The 16,158-nt window shown below is 40.1% G+C and overlaps 1 protein-coding gene across 1 annotated transcript in view; it reads left to right on the top strand.

Moving 5' to 3' along the window:
• Positions 1-5,074: 5,074 nt before the first annotated feature.
• Positions 5,075-16,158, top strand: part of ddx19a (DEAD-box helicase 19a) — a 34,409-nt gene continuing 23,325 nt past the window's right edge. The window contains exons 1-3 of the mRNA XM_060937606.1: positions 5,075-5,398; positions 15,568-15,619; positions 15,726-15,773. Coding sequence (XP_060793589.1) covers positions 5,342-5,398; positions 15,568-15,619; positions 15,726-15,773 — 157 coding nt within the window. The 5' untranslated portion in view covers positions 5,075-5,341. The remainder of the gene's footprint in view (positions 5,399-15,567; positions 15,620-15,725; positions 15,774-16,158) is intronic.

Here is a 16,158-nt window from a genome sequence, read left to right as displayed (position 1 = left end):
AAAAAACAGGCCATTCTGTGGCTGGGAAGTTATTTAATTTGAGGGGATTAAAGCAAATAATGTGCATGAAATCGCTCGCTTCGTGCAGTCAAGCAGACAGAGGAAGTCTGTGTGTGCATGCGCAGGTTTACCTCCTTCTTCTTTTTCTTCTTTTGGGTTTTCCAGCAACTGGCATCCACAGTGTTGCATTACTGCCATCTACAGGTTTACCTTGATGGTGCACTCATTCTGTCGCTAAACGAACAGCTGATCACACCGAGGTGCTTGCTGACCACTGATATTTATTAGTTTGGTCCTGCGTTTCCTTTCCTTCACAACATGTCTTTTCTTCTCGGTTTCTGTTACTGTAGTCGGTCTTTCACATTTCATTTGCATCCTCCATTTTCCTCTCCTGTTTCAAATTTGTATCCCACAATGCCTTGTGCAAACGGGGAAAGCCCACCATGTGATGCATGACATAGTATCTTGTATTGCGTCATGGTGAAGCAAGAAAAAATACCGGAGAATTTAGGGCCATGTGGGCCTAAATTCATTAATTGTTGCATTTTTAAAAAACTAATAAAATAGAAAGTCTGTGATTTGAATTCAGTAGCTTTCGGTCCACTAAAGAAAAATAACTGGGTGTCGGGGGAAATTCTTTTTATGACCTAAACTTGAAAAATCTGAAAGGCAGTCTAGCTTTAACTAATACCTTGTTAAAGCGCCTTTTGCTTGCAATACGGTAGTCAGTCTTTTGCAGAAATTCTCCAGGTTTATCAGAATTTGATGGCCTTTGATCCCCTGTGCACAGCCCTCTTCAAGTCTTTTCACAGGTTTTCAATAGCTTTTAGACCTGGGCTCTGATTAGACCATTCCAAACCCGTGATTTTCTTCTGATCTGTTGTTGACTTGGATTTGTGTTTCGGGTCAATATCAAGCTGGAAGATGAAAGTTTTCTTCATTTTCAGCTGTCCAAGAGAAGTCAGCCCTGTTAAAATGGCAATGTGGTGCAGTGGTTAACAGTGTCACATCACAACAAGCAGGTTCTGGGTTCAAACTTGCCAGTTGGCTGTGGCCTTTCTGTGTGGAGTTTGCATGTTCTCTTCGTGCCTGCATGGGTTTCCTATGGGTGCTCTGGTTTCCTTCGACAGTCCAAAGACATGAGGATAAGGTCAACTGGCTACTCTAAATTGCCCATGGGAATGAATATGAGTGTGAATGGCTGTCTGTCTCTCTGTGCTAGTCCCATAATAGACTGACGAGGGTGTACCCCGCCTCTCGCCTGATGTCTGCTAGGACTGGCTGTGACCCACAATGGATCAGCGGTATAGAAATTGAATGCATGAATGAATTTTAAACTGGTCTAATGTAATGAGTCTGAATGAAACGAGTACATCAAGTATGAGTGTATGTTTCTGTTTTCTTCTGCTGCAATAAGAGTTGTATATGGAGGTAGTCTCTGAAGAATGGCTTTTGAAATAAACAGGTGGAAATCCTGCACCAAGACAAGGTCATCTTGCTTTGATATAAAACACAATAACGAGTGGAATAGACTTTTTTTATTTCCAGTCATAAGGATGAAACCTGGATGATGAACAGCATCAAGAGGATTTAGTAAAAGAGAAGGTAGCATATTCATTATACACATCTCCACATGCTTTAATGAAGAGCACACGGCCTCTACATCCTTATTGCCCCCAAAATAGTTATTGCTCTATAGGTTTGGGTGATGTGAGTGTTATGAATCCTAAGCTATAGCCTATTTTCTATATAGTTGACGTAAAAAGGTTTGGTTCTACACCGTACATTACTGGTTCCCAATGCTGGTCCTGGAGAAGCCTCTTTCCTGCACATTTAGGGTTTTCCCTGCTCTAATACACTTGATTAAACTAATCAGGGGTGGGTTTCCCAAAAGCCTCTTAATGCTACGAGCATCTTAATGAGAAGAAAGAGTGTTCATTGTGCTGCTCACTCTACCATTTAATGATGATCTTTGTGCTACGATGCTTTTGGGAAACCCACCTCAGTTCATTAATGACCCTTCTTGAGTTGAAGTTGGTTTGTTAGAGCAGGGCCATGCTTGTGATATTCTTCTTCTTCTTCTTTTGGCTGCTCCTGATTAGGGGACTTTCCTATCTGCTGGGACTTTCCTATCACAAACGACTCCCGAAATCCTTCTCCAACTGCTCCACCCTGCCTGCACTCTCGTTCTCACCTCACTATCGCAGCCCCCATTTTCCTCCACAATTGACCCCAGGTACTTGAATTCACCAACTTTCTTTATGTCCACTCCTTGCATCTTCACTACACTCTCTCATCGCCATTCTCATTGATGCACATGCATTCTGTTTTGCTCCTGCTCGCCTTCATTCCTTTTCGTTCCAATGCATCCCTCCATCTCTCCAAACCCAACTCAACCTCCTTTCTACTTTCACCACATATCACAACATCATCCACAAACATCATGTTCCATGGTGACTTTTGCTTCACTTCCAAATCCAGCCACTGGGGGCGCATAAGCGTACTCTTGGTGCCGGTCCCAAGCCCGGATAAATTGGAGAGGGTTGCGTCAGGAAGGGCATCCGGCGTAAAACTGTGCCAAATCCAACATGCGGAATGCTTGTGATATTAGACTACGTTCAGACTGCACCCTGAAACGACCCATATCCGATTTTTTTGCCCATATGCGACCTGTATCCGATTTGTTATTGACAATCTGAATGACACAGATCCGATTTTTTCACATGCGACCCAGGCCGCTTGGATATGTGGTCCTAAATCCGATGCATATCCGTTATTTTCACATGCGACTGCAGTCTGACCGGACAGGTCACATTCATGCGACCTACACGTCATCAACAAGAGACAAACGTCACTATTCTGTGTTGGCTAATCCTGCCTCTTTGGTGGAAAACAACAACATTTGTACAGTTTTCAGAATTTAAATAGACTTTTATAGAATTGATCAAGCTAATGGTGGATTTGGTAGGGACCTGGATGTTGATCTGTTAGCCTGATTAAATAAAACAGTTTCTATAACTGATTTATAACTTAAACCATCCTGTATTACAAGATTATAAGATTGCTCTGGAAATTTCCAGTAATTTAACACCTTCGGTCTCATTAGTCTGCTGCCCACATTAATCAGTTTATTGTGTGAGTTCCGCCGCCGCCATAAAAACCACATCGCCAGGTCTCGCCTCATCTCCATAGCAAACTGCACTGGTGTTTATGCACCTTGAGCCAGCGCTGAGAGAAGTTGCAGAATTCAGCTGGCTATAAACAATCTAAATAAATATTTATAAAAATGTAGAAAAAGTTTATTAATATGACGAAATAAATATGTGCAAATTATTAAGCCTGAATTAAGAGTTTGGTAATACAGCGGCCGTATCCCAAATGACTGCCTACTGAAGCTCGAGTGCACTATATAGAGTTTAAAAATCCATTACTTCCTAGTAACATGTAGTGCACTTATATAGAAATTAGAGAGACATTTACGCTACGTTCACACTGCAAGGCTTAATGCTCAATTCCGATTTTTTTGTGAAATCCGATTTTTTTGTGAGGTCGTTCACATTAACAAATATATGCGACTTGTATGTGATCCTCAGTATGAACGAAAAGCGACCTAAAAGTGTTCCGCATGCGCATTGCAGGATACGACGACGTCACACGCAGTGAGCATGGCCAGTGTTTACAGAAGTAAAACCGCCCGGTTGCGGTATGACCCATCCAATCTAGCTTGAATAGCTGTATCCCCCCAAATGAAAATCAGCTCCCTAACCTCTGCGTCCTTCCATTGAGAAGATTCAGAACCTTCACAGCCCGAAGCGTCCCTCGCATTGATGTCATGCGCAGGGGCGCAGATACGTTTTTTGAACTGGGGGGGACAAAAAACTGGGGGGGGGGGACAAAGCTGCCAGCAAACCAACCCCAACCCCAATATGCCTGTCAAACTTGTTATGGGTTACCATAGCAACCAAGCTCGAGCTCGCAACCTGTGCAGTCTGCACAGCTCAACCAACCGAATATCAGTCTTTGTTTTGTTTTATGTGAGTTGTTGCAACTATGTATACACTGCTGTGCACCTCAATAAACTGAATGGTAATTAGTCTTTTGATTTTTCCGTGAGGTTTGCCTTATGCAAAGAAAGACAGCGTAGACGTTTTTTTCCTCTCTATAAGTGGGGGGGACCGAACGAGGTGAATTTAAATCTGGGTGGGACGAATCCCACCCGTCCCACCCTCTATCTGCGCCCGTGATTATGCGCCATGTTGTTGTAACTTTTTTTGAGAGACCCGCCGCCTACTTCAGCGCAGAATAGTGACGTTTGTGGCTTGTTGATGACGTGTAAGTCGGATGAATGTGACCTGGTGGTTCAGACTGAAGTCGCATATGAAAAGAGCGGATAGGAATCGGAATTAGGACCACATATCCAAACGGCCTGGGTCGGATTTGAAAAAATCGGATCTGTGTCGTTCATATTGTTAATAAAAGATCGGATACAGGTCACATATGGGTGAAAAGATCGGATTTGAGTCACTTCAGCCTGCAGTGTGAACGTAGCCTTAGGAGTCAACCCTGGTTACCAGGCTACACGTTTTCATTTCAGTTCAGAAACAAAAACACACACGAGACCTCACACTTTAACACTAACCAGATAATTAAACAAACAAACAAAAAAAGAAATCATTAAACATGAAGAGTGCGCTTTTTTTTGTTTACGTATTACGTAGATGTGCTTATTACGTGTCAATTTGCGCATGCGGGACACTTTTGGGTCGTTTTCCATTCATATTGGAGATCGCATACAAGTCTCATATAATTGGTAATGTGAACGGCCTAACAAAAAAATCGGATTTCACAACAAATCGGATATGGATCGTTTCAGGTTGCAGTCTGAACGTAGTTAGTGACAGGAATTGGTTTCAATGAGTCGAATCATTTGTCCCAGTTCACCGAATCTTTCGGCTCCCAAACGACTCATTGGCATTTTGTCCTGCACTGGATAATGAATTGGACGAATTGAAAAGAGCCGGTTCAAAGAACCGACTCGTTCACACACACACACACACACAAAAACATCACCGCTACGAATGTAGTCATTTGTCTGCATTTAGGTTTCAAGTAAATATTTGTAGGCGACATGATATTTTCAAAATAAACTAAATTTTATAATGAATTGGCGCTATTTTTTGACAAGCAGGAACTAAAGTTTCGTTTTTCCGAAACCAGACCGGACAACTGAAGAAGTGACACAGAAGCGGCCGTTAGAAAGTGGAGCTCGGTACCCACCGCAGCTTTTCGGAAAGTTGTCTGAATTTGTAAAAGCTGAAAAAATATTCTTAAGTGCATAGAAATGGCTACTGACTCTTGGGCATTGTCTGTTGATCAACAGGAAGCAATAACCAAAACAGTAAGAATATTTTTGTTGTCGTTTTTAAGTATATATATTTAAATAAGCCCTGCATCATCATACCGGAGCTAACAGGTTAGCTAGCAGAGAGAGCAGTGTTTGGGTCGCGTGCGCTGGAAGCACACCTGTTTATAAACTGCCGTGTTTATCTGAATTAATCCGTGTTTAGCATCAAACAACAACAACAGCTCAGAAATTCAACCACAAAGAGAAATATATAGTGTTTGAATATTTCTCTACAACCCTCATAAGATTATTTTAACCAATCAGTTATACTATATATACAGTTTTTATATATGTACAATCCCGATTCCAAAAAAGTTGGGACAAAGTACAAATTGTAAATAAAAACGGAATGCAATGATGTGGAAGTTTCAAAATTCCATATTTTATTCAGAATAGAACATAGATGACATATCAAATGTTTAAACTGAGAAAATGTATCATTTAAAGAGAAAAATTAGGTGATTTTAAATTTCATGACAACACATCTCAAAAAAGTTGGGACAAGGCCATGTTTACCACTGTGAGACATCCCCTTTTCTCTTTACAACAGTCTGTAAACGTCTGGGGACTGAGGAGACAAGTTGCTCAAGTTTAGGGATAGGAATGTTAACCCATTCTTGTCTAATGTAGGATTCTAGTTGCTCAACCGTCTTAGGTCTTTTTTGTCGTATCTTCCGTTTTATGATGCGCCAAATGTTTTCTATGGGTGAAAGATCTGGACTGCAGGCTGGCCAGTTCAGTACCCGGACCCTTCTTCTACGCAGCCATGATGCTGTAATTGATGCAGTATGTGGTTTGGCATTGTCATGTTGGAAAATGCAAGGTCTTCCCTGAAAGAGACGTCGTCTGGATGGGAGCATATGTTGCTCTAGAACCTGGATATACCTTTCAGCATTGATGGTGTCTTTCCAGATGTGTAAGCTGCCCATGCAACACGCACTAATGCAACCCCATACCATCAGAGATGCAGGCTTCTGAACTGAGCGCTGATAACAACTTGGGTCGTCCTTCTCCTCTTTAGTCCGAATGACACGGCGTCCCTGATTTCCATAAAGAACTTCAAATTTTGATTTGTCTGACCACAGAACAGTTTTCCACTTTGCCACAGTCCATTTTAAATGAGCCTTGGCCCAGAGAAGACGTCTGCGCTTCTGGATCATGTTTAGATACGGCTTCTTCTTTGAACTATAGAGTTTTAGCTGGCAATGGCGGATGGCACGGTGAATTGTGTTCACAGATAATGTTCTCTGGAAATATTCCTCAGCCCATTTTGTGATTTCCAATACAGAAGCATGCCTGTATGTGATGCAGTGCCGTCTAAGGGCCCGAAGATCACGGGCACCCAGTATGGTTTTCCGGCCTTGACCCTTACGCACAGAGATTCTTCCAGATTCTCTGAATCTTTTGATGATGATATGCACTGTAGATGATGATATGTTCAAACTCTTTGCAATTTTACACTGTCGAACTCCTTTCTGATATTGCTCCACTATTGCCGCTTTTCCACTACAAACGCGGCTGAGCCGTGCCGTGCTGAGTCGAGCTGAGCGGGGCTGTTGGAGTTGCATTTCGACTACAACCGCGCTGAACCGTGCTGGCTGGAAGTGGGTGGACACATTGGGTGGAGTTAGCGAAAGTGGGTGGACGTCACGCGATGTCGTTAAGCAGTGCAAACAGTGACATCAGTGACAGTGGCGGAACAAGTCAGAGCCGGGCCGGGGGCGGGGCAAATGACCGGGCCCTTTATTAAAGCTTATCATAACATCATTTTAGGCTACAAAATGTCCGCAACTGCGGTGTTTACCAATTTCAACACTACCGGGTGCAACTATGTTATTTAGTACATCAAGTCCTTCAAACGAACATGTAACTCAGAAACAAAAAACATTAGGATACTGTACATGGCTCATAATAAAACATCAATAGCCTATACTGCGCACATTATTTGAAGGGCATACGAATGAGCGCTCAGAGGTTGCAACGGTGACAGGAAGAGTCAGAAATAAAAGGAGGGCGCTGCAAACCTCACTGAATGCACTGTGTTTACCAATTTCAACACTACCGGGTGCAACTATATTATTTTGTACATTGTCCTTCAAACGAACATGTAACTCAGAAACAAAAAAAACATTAGGCGACATACTGTACATGGCTCATAATAAAACATCAATAGCCTACTGCGCGCATTATTTGAAGGGCATACGACGAGCCTTGCGCTCCGCGAACTCGTCCACGATGCTCTGTATGTCACTGATTCAGTGATCTTTTAAGCGGTACTCTCACGACCCGAATAGTAAACAATAAACATGGAGGACATGGAGTCGTTAGTGTTGCTGGTCTTGGTGCTGTGGCTTGTTGTCACCGACAACGCCAACAGATACTGGCAAGAGCGTATAGATGAGGCGAGGCGCATAAGGCTTCAGAAATTCTCGTAATTCGTAATTCTTCTCCTTCCGGGTTTACGGTGTTTACAGATCCCAGCGTGCTCGCGGGGCGTGTGTGGGCATGTGAGGACACGCCTCCTCACCAATCAGTGCACAGGGGAGTGTCTGCTCACGCCCCCAGCCTCACTCGGCTCGGTTTGGCTCGCTTCAGCCCCACTCCAAAACCGTGCGAGTTTTAGGGGCCAAGCAGGGCTGAAGCGAGCTGAGTCGTGCTGGTTTTTGGTAGTCGAAACGCGAGCCGTGTCGGGCTGAAGCGAGCTGAAGTGAGCTGAAAAAGGGTAGTGGAAAAGGGCCATATTTGTCGGTGCAGAATTAGGGGGATTGGTGATCATCTTCCCATCTTTACTTCTGAGAGCCACTGCCACTCCAAGATGCTCTTTTTATACCCAGTCATGTTAATGACCTATTGCCAATTGACCTAATGAGTTGCAATTTGGTCCTCCAGCTGTTCCTTTTTTGTACCTTTAACTTTTCCAGCCTCTTATTGCCCCTGTCCCAACTTTTTTGAGATGTGTTGCTGTCATGAAATTTCAAATGAGCCAATATTTGGCATGAAATTTCAAAATGTCTCACTTTCGACATTTGATATGTTGTCTATTTTCTATTGTGAATACAATATCAGTTTTTGAGATTTGTAAATTATTGCATTCCATTTTTATTTACAATTTGTACTTTGTCCCAACTTTTTTGGAATCAGGGTTGTATATACGTGTTTGAATATTTCTCTACAACCCTCATAAGATTATTTTAACCAATCAGTTATTTATCACTATAATGAAATAACAGAAATTAATCACAATTATTTAAAAAAAAGCTTACACTTTCAATAATTATACATACATGTCAACCTTTAGTTCCCCATGCCCTTACAAAACCTGTATTTTTCCCTTATATACACCCATGAGCCCTTATACACGAGAAAAAAAATCCAATATATAATCCAAGTCACCGATTGTTTTATTCCACATTATACACTCCTATTGTAATAGGCAGATTTATCACACTGCATCAAGTTAAAGGGATCAAATCAGTATGTACTGAATAAAAATAAATTTTAGATCCCAGAGAAAACAACTGAATTAAAAAGGACTATATGTCCAGTCAAGTAAAGAATTGTCTACTAAAGAGAATGACTGAACTATAAACTTAATTATTTAATATACATTGTATCAGTAATGCCAGAATTATTGATGTAATTTTTGCAAGTAAAATGTATTAATATTAAATAGTTCATAAAAATTACACAGTTCTGTTTGACAAGTGTTGACATCACCTACAACATTACACTCCACCAAAGAACATTACTTGAAATATAACAGCAGTACTAAGTAGGTATGTTAATTAAAATAGTAGGTTACTTGTAATAAATTATATATAATCATGTCAAACAGTAAATGAAGGTTAGTAAAAGTTCCATTTGAGAAAAAAGTGCTGACACCACAAGCAGTGTTTGATCCAACTAAAGATGACTGAGCCACATCAAGTATATTATGTAAACAAGGATAAGTGAAAATATTAATAAATTATGAAGTTAAATTGAAAATCTTCCCAGTAATTTATAACAAGAATTTAAATCTTATTCCTTTTTGGAGTGTTCTTTGTTGTACAAAGATGTTGCAGATTTGGCCCTAGCTATAATATCACTGCTTGGGTAACAGTTGTAGCTCCTCATCACAGTTCATTTTAATTTGTAGATATGCAGTTAATGTGTCTGCAGCCAGATTTTTTCTGTCCTCAGTATGAATTTTCCTAACCAATGAAAAAGCCCTCTCACTATCTGCTTTATGTGGGAGGCACAGCAAAGCAGTAAAAAGTTGTTTCAGCATTGGAAACCTGGCAACACCCAGAGCAGTTTTTACATCTTAGACCTTTCCCCGATATACATCTATTATTTTCCTGGTCAATAAAAGAAAATCAGAGCACAGCAAACATGTAGATGGTGTTAAATTGCTTCCATCCCCTACTACACATTTTAGAGACAGGTTACCAACGGTCGTTACCACCATTTACCCTTCATTCAATACTTTTCCAGTTTACTGACGACTGATGGTAGTAACGAATGTTGGTCATCTTTGTCCATGTATAATGTCTATCAGGAATTAAAATGTTTAGGGAAGCGAAACCAGAAATCGCCAGGTAACTACAGTTGTCGTTGTATAAACGGTGACTCCCAGTATCGCCTCCCTAAATTATCATCATAATGGAGTAAGCTTTCCTACATGCAAACAGTAAAAAAAAAAAACTAAACTAAAAAACAAACACAAATGCTTACCTGCGCAGTCTTTGAATCGGGAAACATTTTTTTTTTTCGCTAGCTGCGAAAAATGGTCTGCCACAGTCGGGGGGATGTTGTGTTCCACGAGAAATTGGCAGAACATAACTTCTGCAGCCGTCACAGAAGTCTGGGCAGTCCGAGCCGATGTACTTAAATGACCGAGAAAACCACGTGCAACTATGAAACCACATAAATCGAAAATAGTTCTGTTTCATTGGGCATGCGTGTTTGGAAAAATAAATGGTGGATTCTAAGAAAATTTTCTCGGAGTAACGGAAATCATCTCTGATACAAAACGTAATTTTCCCGTATGAAAATCACTGTACGCAGTATCGGCCAAAAAATTGCGTTTTCCCGTACAAAACACGGGGAAACCGTATAACTTGACATGTATGATTATAAATCAACAGAAATCAGGCTTTTCATTTAAAATATTCCTCTAAATGAATCAAAGTAAATATGAAAGACTGCTCCTTAGTCACAATAATTAAATCAAGCATTAAATTGTTTTTAAAAAGATGAACAGAAACAAAATCAGACTTTAAATAAATCAATGAATATGTTAACATAATGTTTGTGTTGTTGTTTTTTTTAGTATGAGTTGATGTGAAAAAATACCAGCTTATAATTCTTGAAAGCATTTCTACCATATAAGATGATAAAAAAACTGTTCAGTAGGGCTGTAACGATATGCGTATCGAAATTGCGATACGCAGAGCCACGATCCGTATCGCGATACAAGAAGGCAGAATCCCGGTACACCCTTTCAAACTTCTCCTCAGCCCAAAAACAGAGGCGCTTCCAAACTTCAATTTATGAATACTTTTTATTTAAATTACATTTTAAACTTACTTAAATTACTTTTTTTTTTATATCTATTAGTAAGTCGTTTTTTCGCCGACCTGCGACAATCTTCTGCGAGTCACGCAACGTCCACACTCGCCACTGGCAGAGCATTCGTTTCTTTTAAGCGGTCGCCATTCTGGTTGCGACGCGGGGAGCGAATCTGTAAACAAGCAGCTCATTGGCTGGCTAGGTGTGCCACAAGCCAATCACAATCACTTGACCGGAAAGGCATGCAGTGTTGCCAGATTGGGCAGGTTTAGGTGCTTTTTGGCTGGTTTTGAACATATTTTGGGGTGGAAAACGTTAGCAATATCTGGCAACACTGAAGGCATGTCTGCTTGGGCGGAAGCCTTCTGCGGCAGTTACATTTTGACACGCAAGCAATGTTTCACCATAAAAATTCCGTAATTTCCATCTGTTTTCCGCGATCACAGAAAATCATTGGCCCTATGAGAGTGAGGCAGTGAGAGAGCCACCCCCCCCCCCCCCCCCCAAAAAAAATCGTAACGGATTTACACGATTTGGAAAAATGACTTTTTCAGAACCGAAAAAAACAGAGCTTCCGGCTCAACAGTATTATTTTGAGAAATAAAACAATCTTTGGATATACATTTGTTCATTTTTGCATACATATTACTCATTCTCTGCAGTGGTCTGAATTATTTTTATTAAATAGTTAATGTAAGTAAGTAAATGTTAATAAGTCAAATTTACTACTTTAAAAAAACATTAAAAAAAAAATCGTGGGCGTATCGAATCGTGGGTCAAAAATTGCGATTCGAATCGTGAGTTGGGTGTATCGTTACAGCCCTACTGTTCAGTGATTTCTTTAAGGTCTGAACAAAATTTTACAATGTTATTTATTTTTAAAAACCTCTCTGACAATGAGAAATTAAATGTTTATGTATGTGTGTACAATTTATTTTTATATTTACATTTTACAATTTTAAAGTAAAAGATTTTAATATCAGATCAACTCATAATCCATATTATTATATGGATATGAGTGTTTTACTGGGAAATACTCCACTCGTATTTTTCACACGAGCTCCATCCGGGACATGGAGAACCAAAACCATGACATAAATCTCTGTGGTCCTCGTGAGGAAATTGATGAATTGTTTTTTGATACATTTGGGTAATTTTAAATTAAAATTTTTGATAAATTTTGTTTGTGAATGTGTCGATATAATAAAAAGAAAATCACACGCTGGCTTGAAGATATGAAGTTTATCATCTCGTGTTGAAAGCCTCACATTTTTCATATGAAATACATCATGGCTCTGAGTGACATATTATTTAAATAGTATTGGCTGGTGTTGAGTGGTATATCAGATATATTCCATTCAGCTAGCATGATACTGAACGCGTCAAAGGCGAGTTCAATATCATGCTAGCTGAATGGAATATATCCGATAGACCATGAAAAAAAGCCATTATTATACAGACACATTCCTTTCAGGTGTTCAAGGCGTCTTTCTCTTTCAAAATTCTCTCAAAATCTTCCGTATTTAACGAAGCAAACCTGGCGGCCATGTTTGTTTACAAATTGTCACAGTCGCTCGCTAGCGTGGACATTTTACAGGTCTGATGCGTGACATCATGTTGTCTTGACAACCATGCAATATCGTAAACCATATTCAACGCTCATTCTCCATTGGGTAGAATGACCTAATACATGTAGGATAAGCGATATGCTAACAATATTGAATGCTATCAAACCAAATGAATGAAGCCCGCTAGAAGGGAATAGAACACATTTTTAAGCCATTGAGAAAGTGTCCTGTATGTATAATAATTCCCGATATTTCACTCCGATGACGTCGCTCCCAGTGTTTTCCTGTTGACTTGACGCACGTTGTCAACATGGCAAACCGGTTCAAAATTAAAACTCTTTTGATTAATTTGTGTATATTTTTTTTTTTGTGTGTGTGTGAATGTGTCTGTATAATATAAAGAACATTACACGGTGGCACGAAGATATAAAGTTTATCTTCTCGTTCACCTCACTCACTCGTGAATATGTTCACCACTTGAAGATAAACTTCGTATCTTTGCGCAACTGTGTAATATTATACAGGGGGCTGCAAAAGTAGGTATACAATAAGGATTATACGTGAACAACAGCAGCAGGACGACTTCTACTTTCAGCAGGATGGGGTGCCACCGCACTTCGCATTCAATGTGCATGCGCTACTTGACAAAGAACTTCCCAACAGGTGGGTTGGACGTCGGGGAGCCATTGACTGGCCGCCACGTTTGCCGGATCTCACCCCCATGGACTTCTTTTCCTGGGAATGTGTAAAAGATAGGGTTTTCACACGCAAGCCACATTCTGTTGATGCCATGATTCAGTTCATACGGGAGGTTTACCAGGAAATTGATGCTGATAAAGACCTTTGTGCCGGAGTGTGCATGGGTGTCCACACTCAACTAGTGGAGTGTGTGAATGCTGGGGGCAAACAGTTCGAACATTTGAGGGATTAATATGTTTATTATTGATATGTTTGTCTAATCAATAATGTTTTGTAGGTGCAATTGGTAATTAAGTGATCAATCTCATTAAATCTGAAGGTCTCATTAAGTCAGCCTCATTGAATCATTAAATCACTCATTGAATCAGTCTCATTAATTAATACCATTAATTTTGGTGCTTAATAATTACCAAACAGCTAAATTATGGTATATTCCAAATTATTATGATCACTTACCATATTACATAACTCATATGCACCTTGGAATTCTTTGAGGTTGGGTACTTCAAAAATATTGGAACAACAAATAAACACACAATTTCAATAATTAATTGAATTTATTATAACAAAGATAAAATGAATAATGGCAGTTGAAATATATACAAATATGATATATACTTGATGAGCATGTGTGTCTGTGCGTGTGTGTGAGAGGCCTTATGACCACGTGTTTCTAAGTACAGCAAGAGAGTTAGCTTTGGTTGCTAATTGAGATGTGTTGGCCACGTGTGGAGACACAGATTAGCCTTGTGTCGCTAGCTAAGACAAAGGAATGCTAGCTAAGATGTGTTTGTGAGGCCTGTGTGTGTGTGGCCTGAACAAAAGAGTTAGCATGGATTGCTAGCTAAGGTGTGTTTGTGTGTGGCCTGTGGCCTAAGCAAAAGGTTAGCCTAGCTTGCTAACGAGACAAAGGAATTAGCCGTGTGTTTAGCTAAGGTGTGCTTGTGAGGCCTGTGGCCACGTGTTTCTTTGAGACAATACACTTAGCCCTGGGTGCTAATGGGACAAAAGAATTAGCCATAGGCTAATTTCACTAGCTTATAACAGTATTAAATCCACTGAAATCTTGATGCGGTCAAGATACGTGTAATAATGAAATTAAAATGTTAGACAGGAATAGAGAGAGAGCATGCAAAGCCTATCTATTAAACAATTGAGAGATTAAAACAAAATAGAACAATCATCAATTCAACACGCTGCGTGTCTACAGTGTAAACAATTAAACCGTTCCTGAGTTTAATTCACACTCCTTAATAAAACTAATTCCTAAGACTAGTTTTTCTGCCCAAATGCCAGTCTTACTTCAGTATCTCGTCTCTACGCGAGATTATGAGGAGATGTTCCGAGACTTTGAGTTTCACCGTTGTGGAGCACGTTAGTTACTCCGTGGAAAGCAGAGGATTTCTTGGTCCGACGCATGGTCGCTCGTGATGAAAAGAAATTCTCTGATCAGACAATGTGCACAGCTTTTTAATTAGAAGGATCTGGTTGCTTCTAAACTTTAAATGAACTGTTCTGGGCTGCAGTTCGTAACGTTACTACAATAGACAAACAAAACCGGCTGTAACTCAAGCTGAGTTTAAAATCGTGCGATTCCAGGATCTACTGTGGCCAAAGGTGAAAGGAAAGCACGAAACTCTGATTCTTAAAGAAAAGACGTCTTTATCTGGTTTGCTCGGCGGAGCGAGTGATCCTCCTTGTGTCCAGGCAGCTGCTCCAGACGGAAAAGAGGAAGTATGGCGGATTTCTGGGTCCCTTATGGAGTCGTGGAGGAAGTGACGTAGATGATCCCGCCCACGCGTGATGTAGGTCAACGCGGAAGTTGGCTGATGGGAAATGTAGTTTCTTAAAGGGACTGTGTGTTGTACCTACAGTTTTGTGCGAACATTTTGTTTTTCATTACTTTATACCTACTTTTGCAGCCTCCTGTATATATTGCCATATTGCCCAGCTCTATATTTAATGTCAATTATTTAACATATGAGAGTTGATTTTTTTTTTTTCTTTTTGAACTAATTGTGAAAGCCAAGAATCAAAAAATGTTATCACAGTTAAAATATAATTAATCGTATACTTTTATGTTCAGTTATGAGGAAAGCAGGGAAATATTTAACTTAATCCTACAGGCATCACTTTAAATTACAGTGTGACTGTCAGTCTTATATACGGTACTGCGTGCATGTTCTACATTCTATTCTGTATATTAGGATGACCCCCCCCCACACACACACCCCAAGTGTTTTTATTACATAGATAATACATTTCCCATGTTAGTGTTTGATTCAGAGTAAATAGCTGATCTTCTAGACTGTCACTGCCCTGTGTGTTATTTCCTCTGAACAGTTTGATGTGCTGCGGATGAGAGAAAGAGTCGTCCCGAACACTAAAGCGAAAGGTAATCGTTTATTGCACGCACATTTTGGTTGAGTTTTACAGTATGTTGTTAATGAAAAGTCAGAGAAGTAGTGCTGATCTCTGCTTGTGTGTTCTTTCATGTTCAGAAACAGCAAAACCTACGGACAGCGACAAATCAGATGAAGAAGAAAAAGGTGAGCGCTTTCTTTCTTCCCACCTGTATGTATTTCAAAATGCAAAGAGCTGATATTTGTAAAGCTTTATTGTTTGTGTCAGATTTATATGCATAGCTGACAGTGGTCATGTGATAAATGGTTCCCAACAGGCCATTGATCTTTATGGCCAATTCAGCACAGAGAGAAACCATGACTGTAGCCAAAAATGTAATTTCATACAGGAATGGGTTTTGTTTTTAATTTCCCCCTAATTTAGATATGTCCAGTTCTCACCCCCTTTCACACAACAGCTACCAGCCAAGGAGGTCATCTTTTTGAACTTTTAAATAAATTACACACTAGAAAGCATTAACTGCCCACTTCTGTACACATGAGCTCACGCCCATGATTGGTTAGTGTCGCT

The sequence above is a fragment of the Neoarius graeffei genome, chromosome 13 (genome assembly GCF_027579695.1).
Source record: "Neoarius graeffei isolate fNeoGra1 chromosome 13, fNeoGra1.pri, whole genome shotgun sequence".
In the NCBI taxonomy this organism is placed as follows: Eukaryota; Metazoa; Chordata; class Actinopteri; order Siluriformes; family Ariidae; genus Neoarius; species Neoarius graeffei.
This window is presented reverse-complemented; position numbering and strand designations above follow the sequence as displayed.